This window comes from Mastigoproctus giganteus, chromosome 2 (genome assembly GCF_048544385.1).
Source record: "Mastigoproctus giganteus isolate SK-2022 chromosome 2, ASM4854438v1, whole genome shotgun sequence".
NCBI lineage: Eukaryota > Metazoa > Arthropoda > Arachnida > Uropygi > Thelyphonidae > Mastigoproctus > Mastigoproctus giganteus.
In genome coordinates this window covers 74,911,606-74,925,411 of record NC_143576.1, presented here as the reverse complement: position 1 = coordinate 74,925,411, position 13,806 = coordinate 74,911,606, and the positions used below count along the sequence as shown (strand labels likewise).

Sequence of the window (13,806 nt, the reverse complement as noted above, 5' to 3'; positions counted from 1 at the left end):
AAAGATATAGACTCAACAAGTGATTAAAACCTAGTATTCTCTTGCATTACTGGTTAGGTTCTACAATATTTGTGCTGAACACCTATGAGAAGCTGCAGGTTTTCACCTGTAGCTTCTCATAGGAGTGGCCTGTATATGGGAAAAGCATACTGAAGCAACCTCGTGAGGTAGTCTCTAAATACTTTATATAACATAACAGAACACTCTGTTGCTCTTATACCAGCAAGGATGCTGTCCTACCACAACCTGTCGAAGGCACCCTTGAAATCTATAAAAATTCCTAGCACATACCAATCCCCAAAGCCCTCCACTGCCTAAATCAATCTATATATGGCATCCTCTGTTCCATAACTTTTGAAACCAAACTGGTTTTCTGAGGACATAGCCTTCGTACACTGGTGTGGGAAACTTAAGGATGTGTCAGGTTTTCATTTGTAGCTTCTCATAGGAGTGGCCTGGATATGGAAAAAGCATACCAAAGGAACCTCGTGAGGTACAGAAATGATGGAGGAAACAACACTGACAGAACAACAGAAACAAAACGAGAGGGACTTTATTTAAATGGCAAATAACACTGGCTGCCATGATACAGATGCATAATTGCCACAGATGGAACAAAGTGAAGAGGTTGTCCTCATTAGGAGATATGGCCACCCCCTAATGTCGTTCAGGCTTTGCACCACCTGTCCATACTTAGAACAATGTTGTTGATAAGTTCTTGCGGTAACATCCATTCCTCTGTCAGCGGCATCTTCAGCTGGTGAACATTTTCTGGTGGGTGGTGGATGTTCCTCTAGGTGCCTCACCAGAGCATCCCATATGTGTTCGATGGGATTTAGATCGGCAGAATGGGTAGGCCAATCCATACGAACAGTGTCCTCATTTTCCAAAAGCATATTAACAGCTGCAGTGCGATCGGGTGGGGCGTTATCATCCATAAACACGAATTTGGAGGCAATGACACCTCGGAACAGGTGCACATGGGGAAGCATTACCTCAGTACAGTAGCGTGCACTGGTTACAGTACTGCCTTCCAGTATCTGGAGTTCTGTACGTCCATCCAAGATATCGCCTCCCAAATGAGTGCACGTCGACTGCCCTATCGATCCATTTCATAGATGTTTGAAGGGTGATACCGTTTGCCAACCTCTCACCAGAGTAGCTGATGTCCAGAATTGCTGCTGAGATTGAATCTACTCTCATAAGTAAAGAGTACCATAAATAAAGATTTTGTGGTTGTAACCTTCAGAAATAGTGTTGGTCGTTAAGTTTTGCCCACCAGTGTTATAATGAAACTGATTCAGCTGGTCGAGATGCTAAGGCTTTTGCAATTACTAATGACCTTGCACAGATTGTTCATTTACCTACAAGAATACCGGACAATCCTAACCATACAGCCAACATGCTTGATCTGTTTCTCACAAACAACCCTTCTAAGTATACGGTTGAAGTGAGTGGTCCTTTAGGCACCTCAGATCACAACTTGGTGATTGTTTCTTCTCCAATGGGGTCTTTATCTTATGGCTATTCCCAACCTCGTGTTGTTTAGCATTACAAGAATGCAAAATAGGATGACCTGTGGATTTCTTTTCTTCTTTTCCTTGGTTGGACTACTGTTTCAAAACTTCTGATGTCAACGTTTGCCCAGATCTTGTCAGGGAAATTATTCTTGTGAGAATGGAATCCTTTATCCCACAATCCACTTTAAAATCTCGTCCTTTATCCAAACCTTGGTTTTCCAATAAATGTGCTAAGGCTGTTCAAGAGAAAAATATTGCATATCGTAATTGACTTGTTTCCAATTCTTCAGTTTCATTTTTTGCCTACACCAAAACACACAACAATTGTAAAGCAGTTATTAATCAGTCCAAACTAGATTTTGAACAGGCTAAGAATAGAAAACTTGCTTCTTGCCCTAATGGTAGCGGAGCATTCTAGTCTCTTGCCAAAGCTATTGGGCGCAACTTTTGCCCATCTCTGCTCCCACATCTGTCAAAACCAGATAGTTCTGTTGTCACTTCGGCCAAGGATAAAGCTGACTTGCTAGCATCCCATTTTTCTTCCAACTCATGTATTAATGATCTTGAAAAAACACCTCTCACCATCCCCAACACGCTCTATTCAATGCCTCCTGTGGTCTTCTGCCAAAAGGATGTCAGAAGGATTTTGACGAATCTTGACGCTAAGAAAGCTCCAGGTCCCGATGGTATTTCTTCACTTGTTCTCAAAACCTGTGCTCCTGAACTTACTCCTGTTCTTTGCCGCCTTTTTTCACTTTCTTATTCCAAAGGTGTTTTCCCTTCTGCTTGGAAATTTGCTCCTATCCAGCCAGGCCTAAAAAGGGTGACAAATCCCTCCCATCCAATTATTGTCCCATTGCAATTACTTCTATTCTTTCTAAAGTATTGGAGAAATCAATTAACCAGCAACCCTTAAACCACCTAGAAACCTTCCGTCTGATCAATGACCGCCAGTATGGATTCCGTCAGTGTCAATCCACTGGTAATATTCTAGCTTATGTTACCTATTTATGGACAAATTCAATGGAAAAGTTGGTGAAACACAAGCAGTTGCTCTAGACATCTCAATGGCATTCGGTTGTGTTTGTCATAAAGGTCTTTGAAACAAGCTTCCATCTTATGGTTTGCCAACTGTTTTTTGCAATGGTTATCCAGTTTTCTCTCTGATCGCTCACTGAGGGTGATGGTAGATGGCTCTCTGTCTTCTAGCTTCTCCAGTAATGCTGGTGTCCCCCAAGGTTCAGTTCATTCCCCTACTCTTTTCCTCTTGTATATTGATGACCTTCCTCCATTGATTGGCAGTCCTATCCATAGTTTTTCCGATTATAGCACATTGCATTCCACTTTCCATTTTGAGAAACCTTGCCCTGCTCAATCAGCTTCAACTTCTAATATTTGCTACCAATTCCTTAAATGCCAATATCCTGGTAATTCTCCAGTGGGGCAAAGATAACTTAGTTGATTTCATTCCTTCTAAAACTCAGTCTTGTCTTATACCTCGCAAAAAGGATCCTTCTACTCCTATGCTTATCTTTGGTGACACTCCGATTTCTAAGCAAGTTGATATATCTCTTTTGGGGATTACCCTGACTTCTAATCTCTCTTGGCACAAGCACATTACAAATATTGCTTCCTCTGCATCTAAAAAACTTGATTTTCTCTTTCGCTCTCGCCATTACTTTTCTTCCAAACAGCTGTTCCCTCTGTACAAATCACAAATCCACCCTACCATAGAATATTGTTCCCACATCTTGGGCGGTTCCCCCAAAAACTCTCTCATTCCTGTAGATTCCATTCAGAAGAGGGTAGTTAGTTTAATTAATGACTCAACTCTATTAGAGTACTCTCTGTCTCATAGACACACTGTTTCTGCTGCATTTCTACAGATACTTTCATGGACACTGTTCTGAATTGGCCTCTATAATTTCCGCTCTCTCTTTCCAAACATTCAGAACACATGCTGCCACCACCTAATATCCATTTCCTGTCTAACTTCTAACTCATAGAACTATTCATCTTCCTCATTTATTCATTCAACTGTCGTTTTCTGGAACAACCTTCCTTCATACTTATTTCATGAAAATTACAGTCTACTGAAGTTTAAGTCTAATGTCAACAGATATCTTCTTTCATCTTCTCAACCTCCAACCCAAGCATGGTACTAAGTACTATAGGTTCTAATACCTCTCGTGCTTGGGGTTTTCATAAAAAAAAAATAAAAATAAAAAATGGCAAAAACATAAGTAATGATGAACAATTATGCCACAGAAAGGGATATAATCATTGAAGGAACAGTAATTGAAAAGGTGGATTCATATACTTATCTGGGAAAAGTCATTAGCTGTAATAATATGATAAATGACTGGAAGTCAAGAGAAGAATAAATTTTGGATGGATAGTGTTCAGGAAATATAGTCACATATTGAGGAGCAATATCCCAATTTGTCTAAAACATAAAACAATGAACCAATGTATACTCACCACCATAACTTTTGGAAGTGAAACTTGGGCCCTCACCAAAAGAATGGAAGAGAAGCTGAGAACTACACAGCAAAGAATGGAACGAATTATATTAGGAATCAGACTGTTAGATAAGAAGAGAAACACGTGGATTAGGCAGCAAACTCAAGTAAAGGACTTTCTTATCAAAACTAAAGAATTAAAATGGTCGTGCTGGACACATAGCTTGATGAAATGATGATAGGTGGACTAAGAAAATAACAGAGTGGTACTGCAGAGAAGCTAGAAGAAAACCTGGAAGATATTGATGCAGACAGACAGATAAAATTCACGAGTTTGTTCTTAGTAAACAGAAGGAACTGGAAAGTTGCTGGAGAGGCCTTCATCCTGCAGTTGGTTGAAAATGGCTGATGATGATGATGATGACTGACGTTCAAGTGCAATCTGTGGCATTGATGTAGATTTAAATTGAAGGGCCAATCAAGCTCTCTGCTTGATGGGCCCTCAATTTAAATCCTTTAAAACCCTTTAAGGGCATCTACTCTGTTCTTCAAGCTCTCATAAAGGCCCATAACAATGCTGAAGTAGTGCCTCATTTCCTCACACTCCTTACATCGAGCACAAAACACAGACATTCCCCTTGGCAATATCATGTCCTTTTCCTGATAGCTCCACAAACATCAAACAATCAGTACATTTCAAAGTGCTGTGATTGAGAGGACAACCACCCCCCCTCAGTTCTCCCCCGAGCGACAGCACTCCCACTACCTTGAGCCTTTTGCGTTGCTGCTCTGGTGTGAGGCATGATTTTGATCCAATTCCAGTACAATTAAAAATATAAAAATATAACACTAAACTTATATCCCAATGCAGTTATAACACTATATATAACACTATATATATATATATTTTATTTTTTTTTCACTATTGAGTTTTATCTCCTACCGAGTTACACACCTGAGTTATTATCTGTTTTTACTGCATAAACTATGTATCTGTGGGTGGATATATAATAAGTTTCCCTATTCCGGAGACCCAAGTGTCAAAACGATTAGTGTAGAAGAAAAAAAATTAGTTCAAATTTCCGTCACCTGGGGAAAATCGGCACTGCACACGTAAAAGTTGTCATTTACTTCAAAACATGCTTCTTACTCAAATGGCATCTTGTTATATAAAATCAGAAATCCCAATGCAAATGTCAATAACCATTATGGCTCTTACAAAAAAGGAACATGCTGTTTTAGTAAAACTGTTCTACCAGAATAATAGTAATGCTCATGCAGCACTACATGAATATTGGAAACTTAAAGGTTTGCATAAAGGACCTTTGATGTCAGTGGCACTTCAAAAACTAATAAAGAAGCGACTGGGAAGTTAGGTGTAATTCCAAGCAGGGGGCGATCACGTATCAGAATGAAGGTAGTGGATGAAGTGGCTGTTGCAATGGTCATAATGCGAAACACTGCCAGTCAGTAGCGCCTGCCAGAGGTGTGTTAAGAGACTTGAACCTTCCTTGGTCTACTGTACATAATTGCTTCGAATAATTTTATGCTGGTTCTTGTACAAGATTCTCGTAGTGCAAGAACTAAAGTCTTATGATCAGCAACAATGAATAGACTTTCCTCTGCGATTTCTGGCTCATATGGAGCTTGACAATACACAGGCTCGAATGATCTTGTGGTCTGATGAGGCACATTGCACAACTTCATGACCAAATATGGAGGATGCGGAAAGGTCAGGGAATGACCACCACATATCCCGGAGCAATATGGCCTTAGTTGCTAATGCTCCTAACAACCAAACAACAACAACTTCATGGGGCTGCTGTAAATGCACAAAACTGCTGAATATCGGGAGCTTCTCTCCCATTTGCTGTGCATGAAAAACCTCTACAAAGTCCATACATTAGATTATGGTGTGGATTCACAGCAGAGTTTATAGTTGGGTGATTTTTTTGAAGGGTCTACATCTCATCCCCCCGCCCCCCGTAAGGTGTACGGTACTGTGCTCTCCTAAGAGATCACACTATTGCCGCTGTGCAAGAAAGGCAATGCTTGGAGACGGTAGTGTTCATGCAAGATCTATAATCACTTGTCGACCAGCATGGGGGGGGGCACCACGTTGGTCAACAAGTGAAGGAACTGTTCTGTTTAACATTTGCAAATGATTTCTGCTGGTTTCCGCAGTTCTGGCCAGCCTGATCAGCAGATTTAAATCCCTGTGATTTCTGGCTATGGGGATACCTGAAAGACAGGGTTTACGATGGCGGCATTTAGATGCTTATTGATTTGAAAGCAAGCATTAAACAGCATGTAGCCAACATCCTCAATGAGATGCTACACGAAACTGTATCGCATGCAATCCTCCATTTTCAGAATGTCATCTCAGGTGAAGGAAAGCACAGAGAACAATATCTGTAGATTTCTAAGTTCTGTTATTAAAATCTAATCCTAAGTTAAGTATTCCATCTCATGTTTACAGTGCCAATTTCTCCCCTGGTGGCAGAATTTTGAACTAATTTTTTCTTCTACAAATCGCTTCCCCATACTCTAAATAATATACCCACCGATTTTCACATCGCTATCTCTAACCTTTTTGACACTAGGGATCTCCTGAATAGGGAAACTTATTTTATAACCACCCGGTATTTTACTATGCATGCCATTTGTAGCAAGTATACCATTTGTTTTCCATTCCTGGTGCAGGATGTAAAAGTTTATGAAAAGTGTGTAAACGTTTGATTGAATATACTGATAACATATTTTGTATTTCCATTCAGCTTTCAACATTTGGTACTTTGATATTAAGTTTCTATTTCTTATAATTATTTTCCACAATTTTAAAACTTGGTTAAGTTTTAAAAATAAGGTATTTGATTGAAATAAGATATTTGATAATATCTAATAAATAAGATATTCTAATAAGAAATAAGATATATCCCTACAATCATTTCTCGATTTATGCACTTTTCAAGTGTGTGTTATCTGTATAATACAGCCAAACAATAACTTCTTATCTTTGGAAACTGAATTCTTGTTGTAACATGGTTAGCAACAAAGCACATAATTTAGCATTTGGATCAGTGCCACTTAAAAGAGCATGCAGGAAAGGCATAATTTAATTTTAATTGTCATGAGGAATAATAATCATAATACAATTATATATTAACTAATTTTGTGTTCTAAATTTTTACTTTTTGATTAATATTAAATTTAACTTTTTTATTGCATTTATATTTTTCTGTATTGTTGCAATAAAACAGAAAGCTGTTTTTATTGACTGATTTGTACATTATTTTTTACAAAACAAAAGAAGCCCAAAGGAAAACAAGAAATGCTGTCTGTCACTTTTTTATCATTTTTAAAATCTTAAATATGATTTTATTTCATTTTTGTCACATATTTTATATGCACTGTAATCTATGTAATAATTTACTTATGTTCCTCTGTCTGGAACGTTCCTTCAATGTGTATAACTCATTGACTAAACAAGATTTTGACCTGAGTCCTTTTGCAATAGGTTTTATTTAGCAGTAAAATTGAGAAGGGAAAAAAATCCAAAAAATTTTCCTGTCAGTATTCAAATCCCAAAATTTGATTTAGCTCCCAGTGAAACTAATGTGCTGTTTATTCTGAGGAGAAGAAAATTTCTTAGCTTTCGTCATCACACAACAAATATTGGGGTCACATTTTCAACAAAGTTATCATTTTTGCTCATGGTTTTACGTTGTAGTTTCCAGAAGCAGATAATTTTTTTTTAAAGGACAATATAGTCATATATGTAAAAAATTATCAAATTGATATTTACCTGTGTCCATCCCACTGACACTTTAGCTAGCAGTGAAAGAAGTCATGAGTAAGGTTTTTGTAATTATTTCAATATTAATCTTTACTTCTTTTCTGAAACAGTATTGGACAAATATTCACTATGGGTATTCTAGTTGTTTATAATATGGCTGTTAAACCCTGTAAATTACTTGGAACTGCATGCAGTTCTCACCTCCTCCTTTCCATTACTTTTTGATTTAACAAGACTTTTCAAGAATGTGTCTACTGCATAAATCAAGAAATGCCTGTACCTGTCTATAATTTTATGGCTAGTTGTACTCTTTAAAAAATGTATATCGTTTTCTCTGTTATTCTTATTGTAGTTTAGAAGCAGTGGTTAACAGGTACAAAGTGGAGCAAATTGTAGAAGGCTATTCATTGGGAGATCCTGTTCTGAAAGTGAGTATTTCAATTTTATTTATTGAAATAAGGCATATAATTGAATACCATTTAATTAAATTAATAAAAATTTTAATTTTACAAAGCAGTGAAGAGTACTCCTATAAAGTGAAGACAGTATAAAAGGGGTGTTTCTGTTTTAATTTTTTTTAGTTGTTTGGTCGGGGATTAGAATTATATATGGATGAATTTGTTTTAAAAAACTGAACAGTTTAAAATAATTCACATTTTTCTCTATTTAGTTTTATTAATAGCATTTACTTTATCTGTTTGATGTTTCATTAGCCTATTTATTAATTTGTAATTTATTTTAACCAGGCTCCTTATGAATCAAAGGAGTTAACCAAAGCAGAAGAGATTCAGCAAAAATCTCAGGATATTTATGCCACTTTGCGAGAAAGTCGGGAATCTGGTCTTGCAAAGCGGAACAAAGGGATTCGTATGAAAGGATACTTGAATAAAAAAAGTAAGTTTATGAACAATTCATCAGTAAAAATATTGCATCATACTATTATTAACTAGTTAGTAAAATTTTTGTTTACCGTTGATTTACTTGGCATACATTTTACTACGTTTATTGAATCTAAAGCAATTTCATTCACAGATTGTAACAAATACTTTTGTTTTTCAGGCAATCATAGTAAATTTGGTAATAATATTATTCACTAATTCTAAGCTTGTCAAAAATTGAGAGGAGTGCAGAGAAAATTATGCAACAGTATCACTCTTTAAGGCTGGCAACTTTCTTAATAAAAAGACTTCCCACAAATATTTTTTGGTGAATTTATTAAATTACACTGATTACACTAATGAAAGCATAACATGCTTGATGCCAAATTTTCTAGTAATATAAAGATTGGGGGGGGTAGTAAACAATAATAAACTCCTAAGGTTTAGTACTTCAGTCTTAGATAAATTATTTAGTTTGTCTGAAAAAATAATAATTAAACTACAATATTGGTAAATAAAGGATGCATTTAGATTCTACATTTGGGCAATATTAATCATAGGTTATCTTATTACTTAGAAATAAACAAACTTAAGATAGCTGATGATAATGACTTACAATAGTTAAAATAACTGTCTGAGACCTCTGAAGTCACCTTTATGACAAATGAAAACAAAAACCCTTTCTTTTACCCTTGATCATAGTTATATCTTTAACTAAATCCCGCATCAGTGCACTGTGATCACTATCACCAGGTGTTTCCTTTATATGCAAATTCCTAATTCATGCATCATCACTGCTGATAATCAGATCAAGGGTATTACTCCCTCTGTTTGCCCTCGAACATGTTGCTGTAGAAAATAATCTTCCAATAAGTCCACAAAAGTCTTGCTAGCATGCGAGTGACCAAACCACAAGTTCCAGTTAATATCTGGAAAGTTAAAATCCCCATTACAAGACATTCTAATTTACTGGTCCATTCTCTTTTTCTGCCCATTTGTTCATTGTACTCATTAGCGTCATTAGGCCTATAACATATTCCTACTCTCATTTTCCCTTTCCCAGTGTTTATGTCGCACCAAATAAACTCAATATTGCACTGTCCACCTGTGTCAACTGGATGCACTTCCTTAGATTTTATGTATTTCTTTATTTCTTAACTAACAGCATAACCTCTCCTCCCTTCCTACACTGTCTGTCCTTTCTGTACACATTTGTACTCCCCAAATTCTAATTTGGCACTGCTTATATCTGTGTGACACCATGTCTCTGATATCCCAAAAGTATCTGCCTTTGATGTCTTGATCAGCACTTCAAATTCGTCAATTTTATTTACTATACTTGTAGCATTAGTGTACATGCACTTGTTCTTACTGTTTGTTACCGTAATGCAGCCCATGTATTTACTTGTTCCATGATGATGCCCAGCAGCTCTTGAAATCCTCAGTAACTTGCTCTCTAGGCTGCTGCTCATTACAATAGAAGCAGTGCCTGCAGCTACCGTTAATCTTTTAGTCTGTGAATCCCCTTAAACTAGCAGTTTTCAGACCCACCTTACACTGCCTCGATAGCATCAGTAAATATTCTTGCACCCTTTCTATTTAAGTGTATTCCATCCCTGTAGAAGCAGTGTCTCCTGTTAGCAAGCACAGACCACGCTGAAAAAATTATACCCCATGAGCTCTGCACTATCTCTCCAGTGCCAAATTGATTGACAAGCCTCTTATCCCATACTCCCTCCTATCGTGTCTGGGCAGAATTGTGGACACTTTCAAATTTAACCCTCACCCGCGACTTTTTTTTTAGCATCAACCTGTACTTGTGTGGAGGTTTGTCTTTAGCCAAAGGGTAGTTGATTGCTGGAATGGACTTCCATTTGTTGTTGTGGAAGTTGATAGCTTAAATAAATTTAAGTCTGAACTAGACAAACATTTGAAGTGATCGGATGGGTGAAATGGGAAGCGGTTTTTTTTTTTTTTTTGGCTGATGCCGTATAAGCTTGCTTTCTTGCATCATATGCCTCAATTAGTGCTAATGCTATTAGTGGAATCCCCAGGGTTCGTTGTTGGGCTCATTGTTGTTTTGTATATTTATCAATGATATCGATGAAGGTATCACAGGCTTAATGTCCAATTTTGCAGGTGATACAAAGGATGGCAAGGTTAATAACAGTAATGACAATATGCTACTGCATGAGGATCTTTAAAAGCTGGGCAGATGGGCTGAGAAGTGGTAACTGAAGTTTAACACTGAATATGGGTTGAAGTACCCTATGAGAAAGGTACTAACTGTGTGATACTACAGTCAGAGTGGTAGAGAGTGAAAAAAACCTCAGGATAATGATGCAGTCAGATATGAAGTTTTCTGAGCAGTGCAGAGAGGCTGTCAGAGCAGGTCATAGGTTCTTGTCAATGATATACAGGAATTTTTCTAGTAGGGAAAAGTAGGTGATTATCCCTTTGTATAAGGCAGTGTTCAGGCCATGCCTTGATTATTGTGTACAGGTCGTCAGGCCTCATTTTAGGAAAGATGTGGGGTTGCTAGAAAGAGTACAGAGATGGACAAGATTGCTGAAGGGGAACAAAGAGGTCCTCTACCAAGAAAGGCCTAAGTTTGCAAATTGCAGCATCTGGAGACTCGGCACTTGCGAGATTATCTGATTGAGGTGTATAAGGTCTTCAATGGTTTGAGCAGGCTTAATGCCTATGGGATTCTTCCTCTTGCTCAGATTACAAACCTGAGTGGACATAAATTCAAATTGAGGAAACAAAGTTGTAGAATAGATGTGCCGAAATTTGCCTTTAGCCAGTGTGTAGTTGATTGCTCGAACAAACTTTCATGTTTTTTTCGAAGTTGATAGCTTAAATAAATTCAAGGAAGAACTGGACAAACTTTTAGAGTGAATGGAAGTGTGAAATTGGATTTTTTTTTTTGGCTGATGCTGTATAAGCTTGCTTTCTTGCATCATATGTCCCTACTAATGCTAACGGATGCAAAATTGTGTATTTTGGATGTAGTCCTTGAGGTTGACACAGACATTCTCTCAGATAGGCCAGACAAGCTGTACTTGCTACATGGGAGTCTAAAACGCTGTTGGAACTGATATTCGGGTGACACTCAAGTCAAGTGGACCCAATTTTGGCAAAGTCCGGACGGTCTGTAGCAGCAAAATTTCCTGCTTGCACCTTCACGATGGTGGGACTGTTAGTAATCCTGGGTATAACCTCCATGCTAAAGTACATGGTGGGTGACCACCCAGGTGTGAACCAACGTAAGCAGGGGTCAAGGTGTGGCCCCCACACCACTTGGAGGAATGCTGCCCCTTTATGTTACCAGGCAATACTAGGTAGTAGATGACTGTCATCAACCAGTGCAATACCAGCACTTTGCTTATTGGAGGCTTGAAGTGGTGGAACCCATGTTTAGTTTCTAGAGCTAAGTTCCGGTCAACCCTTCCCTATCTCTTCTATCATGCAGTATGATTGATGACTTTAGAGGTTATGATGAACATTGTGGCGAGATCCAATATTCCTTACATTTCGAGGGTACAGCTCTAAAACGGTGTTCGCAGGCCGGCTGCTAGTTAGTACACCGGACCGAACCTATTGGTAACTCTCCAGGAGGCTTCCGGATCAGCTAGCCAGATAGTGACTGGAGGGAGTCCAACTAGTGTGTATGCGGGGAGCATTGTCGAGGCCACGTTATGTCAAGGATCTGGGTATATTCTTACCATGTGTACACCATATCCAAAAATTTCTTTACTTCATACAGCATGTCCCACCCACTTTTCTTACTATTGAATACACCATGAATTGTCAAAATAATAGAGTAAGCTTATCTGCGAAAAGATCTAAACCTCCCAAGCACTTCCTAATTCATTTCACAAATATACGTGGTCTCAATTCTAATCTCAACGATGTCCATTTCCACTTGCAGTCTGCCAAACCCCGTGTACTTTTTCTAACAGAATCTCAGTTATTGGTTGATTCAACTACTGCTCAACTCAGATGCCCAAATTATTCACTGTATGATTCCTTTTGCCTCAAAGGTGGTACTTGTGCATATGTCCGTTCTGATATTCCCTGTCAAAGACTTGGCAATTTAGAATCGCCTCTCTTTGATCTTCTCTGGCTTAAAATCTCTCTACCTCATTGTGTCAAATTCGTCTGTTGTTTCTACTGTTCTCCGAACTCCACTAATCACTTGGATCTCTTTGACTTCCTCTCTTTGCAACTTGACTTTCTCCAGTCCAACTTTAATAACAGTGAGGTAATTTTCTTTGGCGATTTTAATGTTCACAACTCCAGCTGGCTTCCGTTTTCTAGTCACACCGACCCTGCTGATCGAGATGCTGAGGCTTTTGCAATCATTAATGACCTAGCACAGATTGTTCATTTACCTACAAGAATACCAGACAATTCTAATCATACAGCCAATACACTTGATCTTTTTCTCACAAACAACCCTTCTAAGTACACGGTCAAAGTAAGAGGTCCTTTAGGCACCTCAGATCACAACTTGTGATTGTCTCTTCTCCAATGGAACTTTTATCTCATGGCTATTCCCAACCTCGTGTTGTTTGGCATTACAAGAACGCAAAATGGGATGACCTGCGAGATTTCTTTTCCTTGGTCGGATTACTGTTTCAAAACTTCTGATTTCAATGTTTGCTCAGATCATGTCAGTGAAATTATTCTTGCAGGAATCAAATCCTTTATCCCACATTCCACTTTGAAATCTTGTCCTTTATCTAAACCTTGGTTTTCCAATAAATGTGCTAAGGCTGTTCAAGAGAAGAATGTTGCATATCGTAATTGGCTTGTTTCTAATTCTCCAGTTTCATTTTCTGTGTACACCAAAGCTCGCAACAATATATCATTTTGCCTAGAAATCAGAGTGTCACTAAAGATAAGCATAGGAGTAGAAGAATCCTTTTTGCGAGATATAAGACAAGACTGAGTTTTAGAAGGGTTGAAATCAACTAAGTTGTCTTTGCCCCACTGGAGAATTACCTGAAGATCGGCATTTAAGGAATTGGTAACAGATTTTCTAGAAGTTGAAGCTGATTGAGCAGGACAAGGTTTCTCAAAATGGAAAGTGGAATGCAATATGCTATCATCAGCAAAACTATGGATAGGATTTCCAGTCAGTG

At 38.0% G+C, this 13,806-nt stretch overlaps 1 protein-coding gene across 2 annotated transcripts in view; it reads left to right on the top strand.

Annotated features, from left to right (window-relative positions):
• Positions 1–13,806, top strand: part of vap (RAS p21 protein activator vap) — a 723,705-nt gene that overhangs the window by 159,668 nt on the left and 550,231 nt on the right. For both annotated transcript variants that reach the window (XR_016546661.1, XM_090368525.1), the window contains exons 8-9: positions 8,131–8,206; positions 8,525–8,672. Coding sequence is in view for 1 of the 2 variants with exons in the window: in XM_090368525.1 (XP_090224651.1) it covers positions 8,131–8,206; positions 8,525–8,672 (224 nt within the window). In the remaining variant the exon portion in view is untranslated. The remainder of the gene's footprint in view (positions 1–8,130; positions 8,207–8,524; positions 8,673–13,806) is intronic.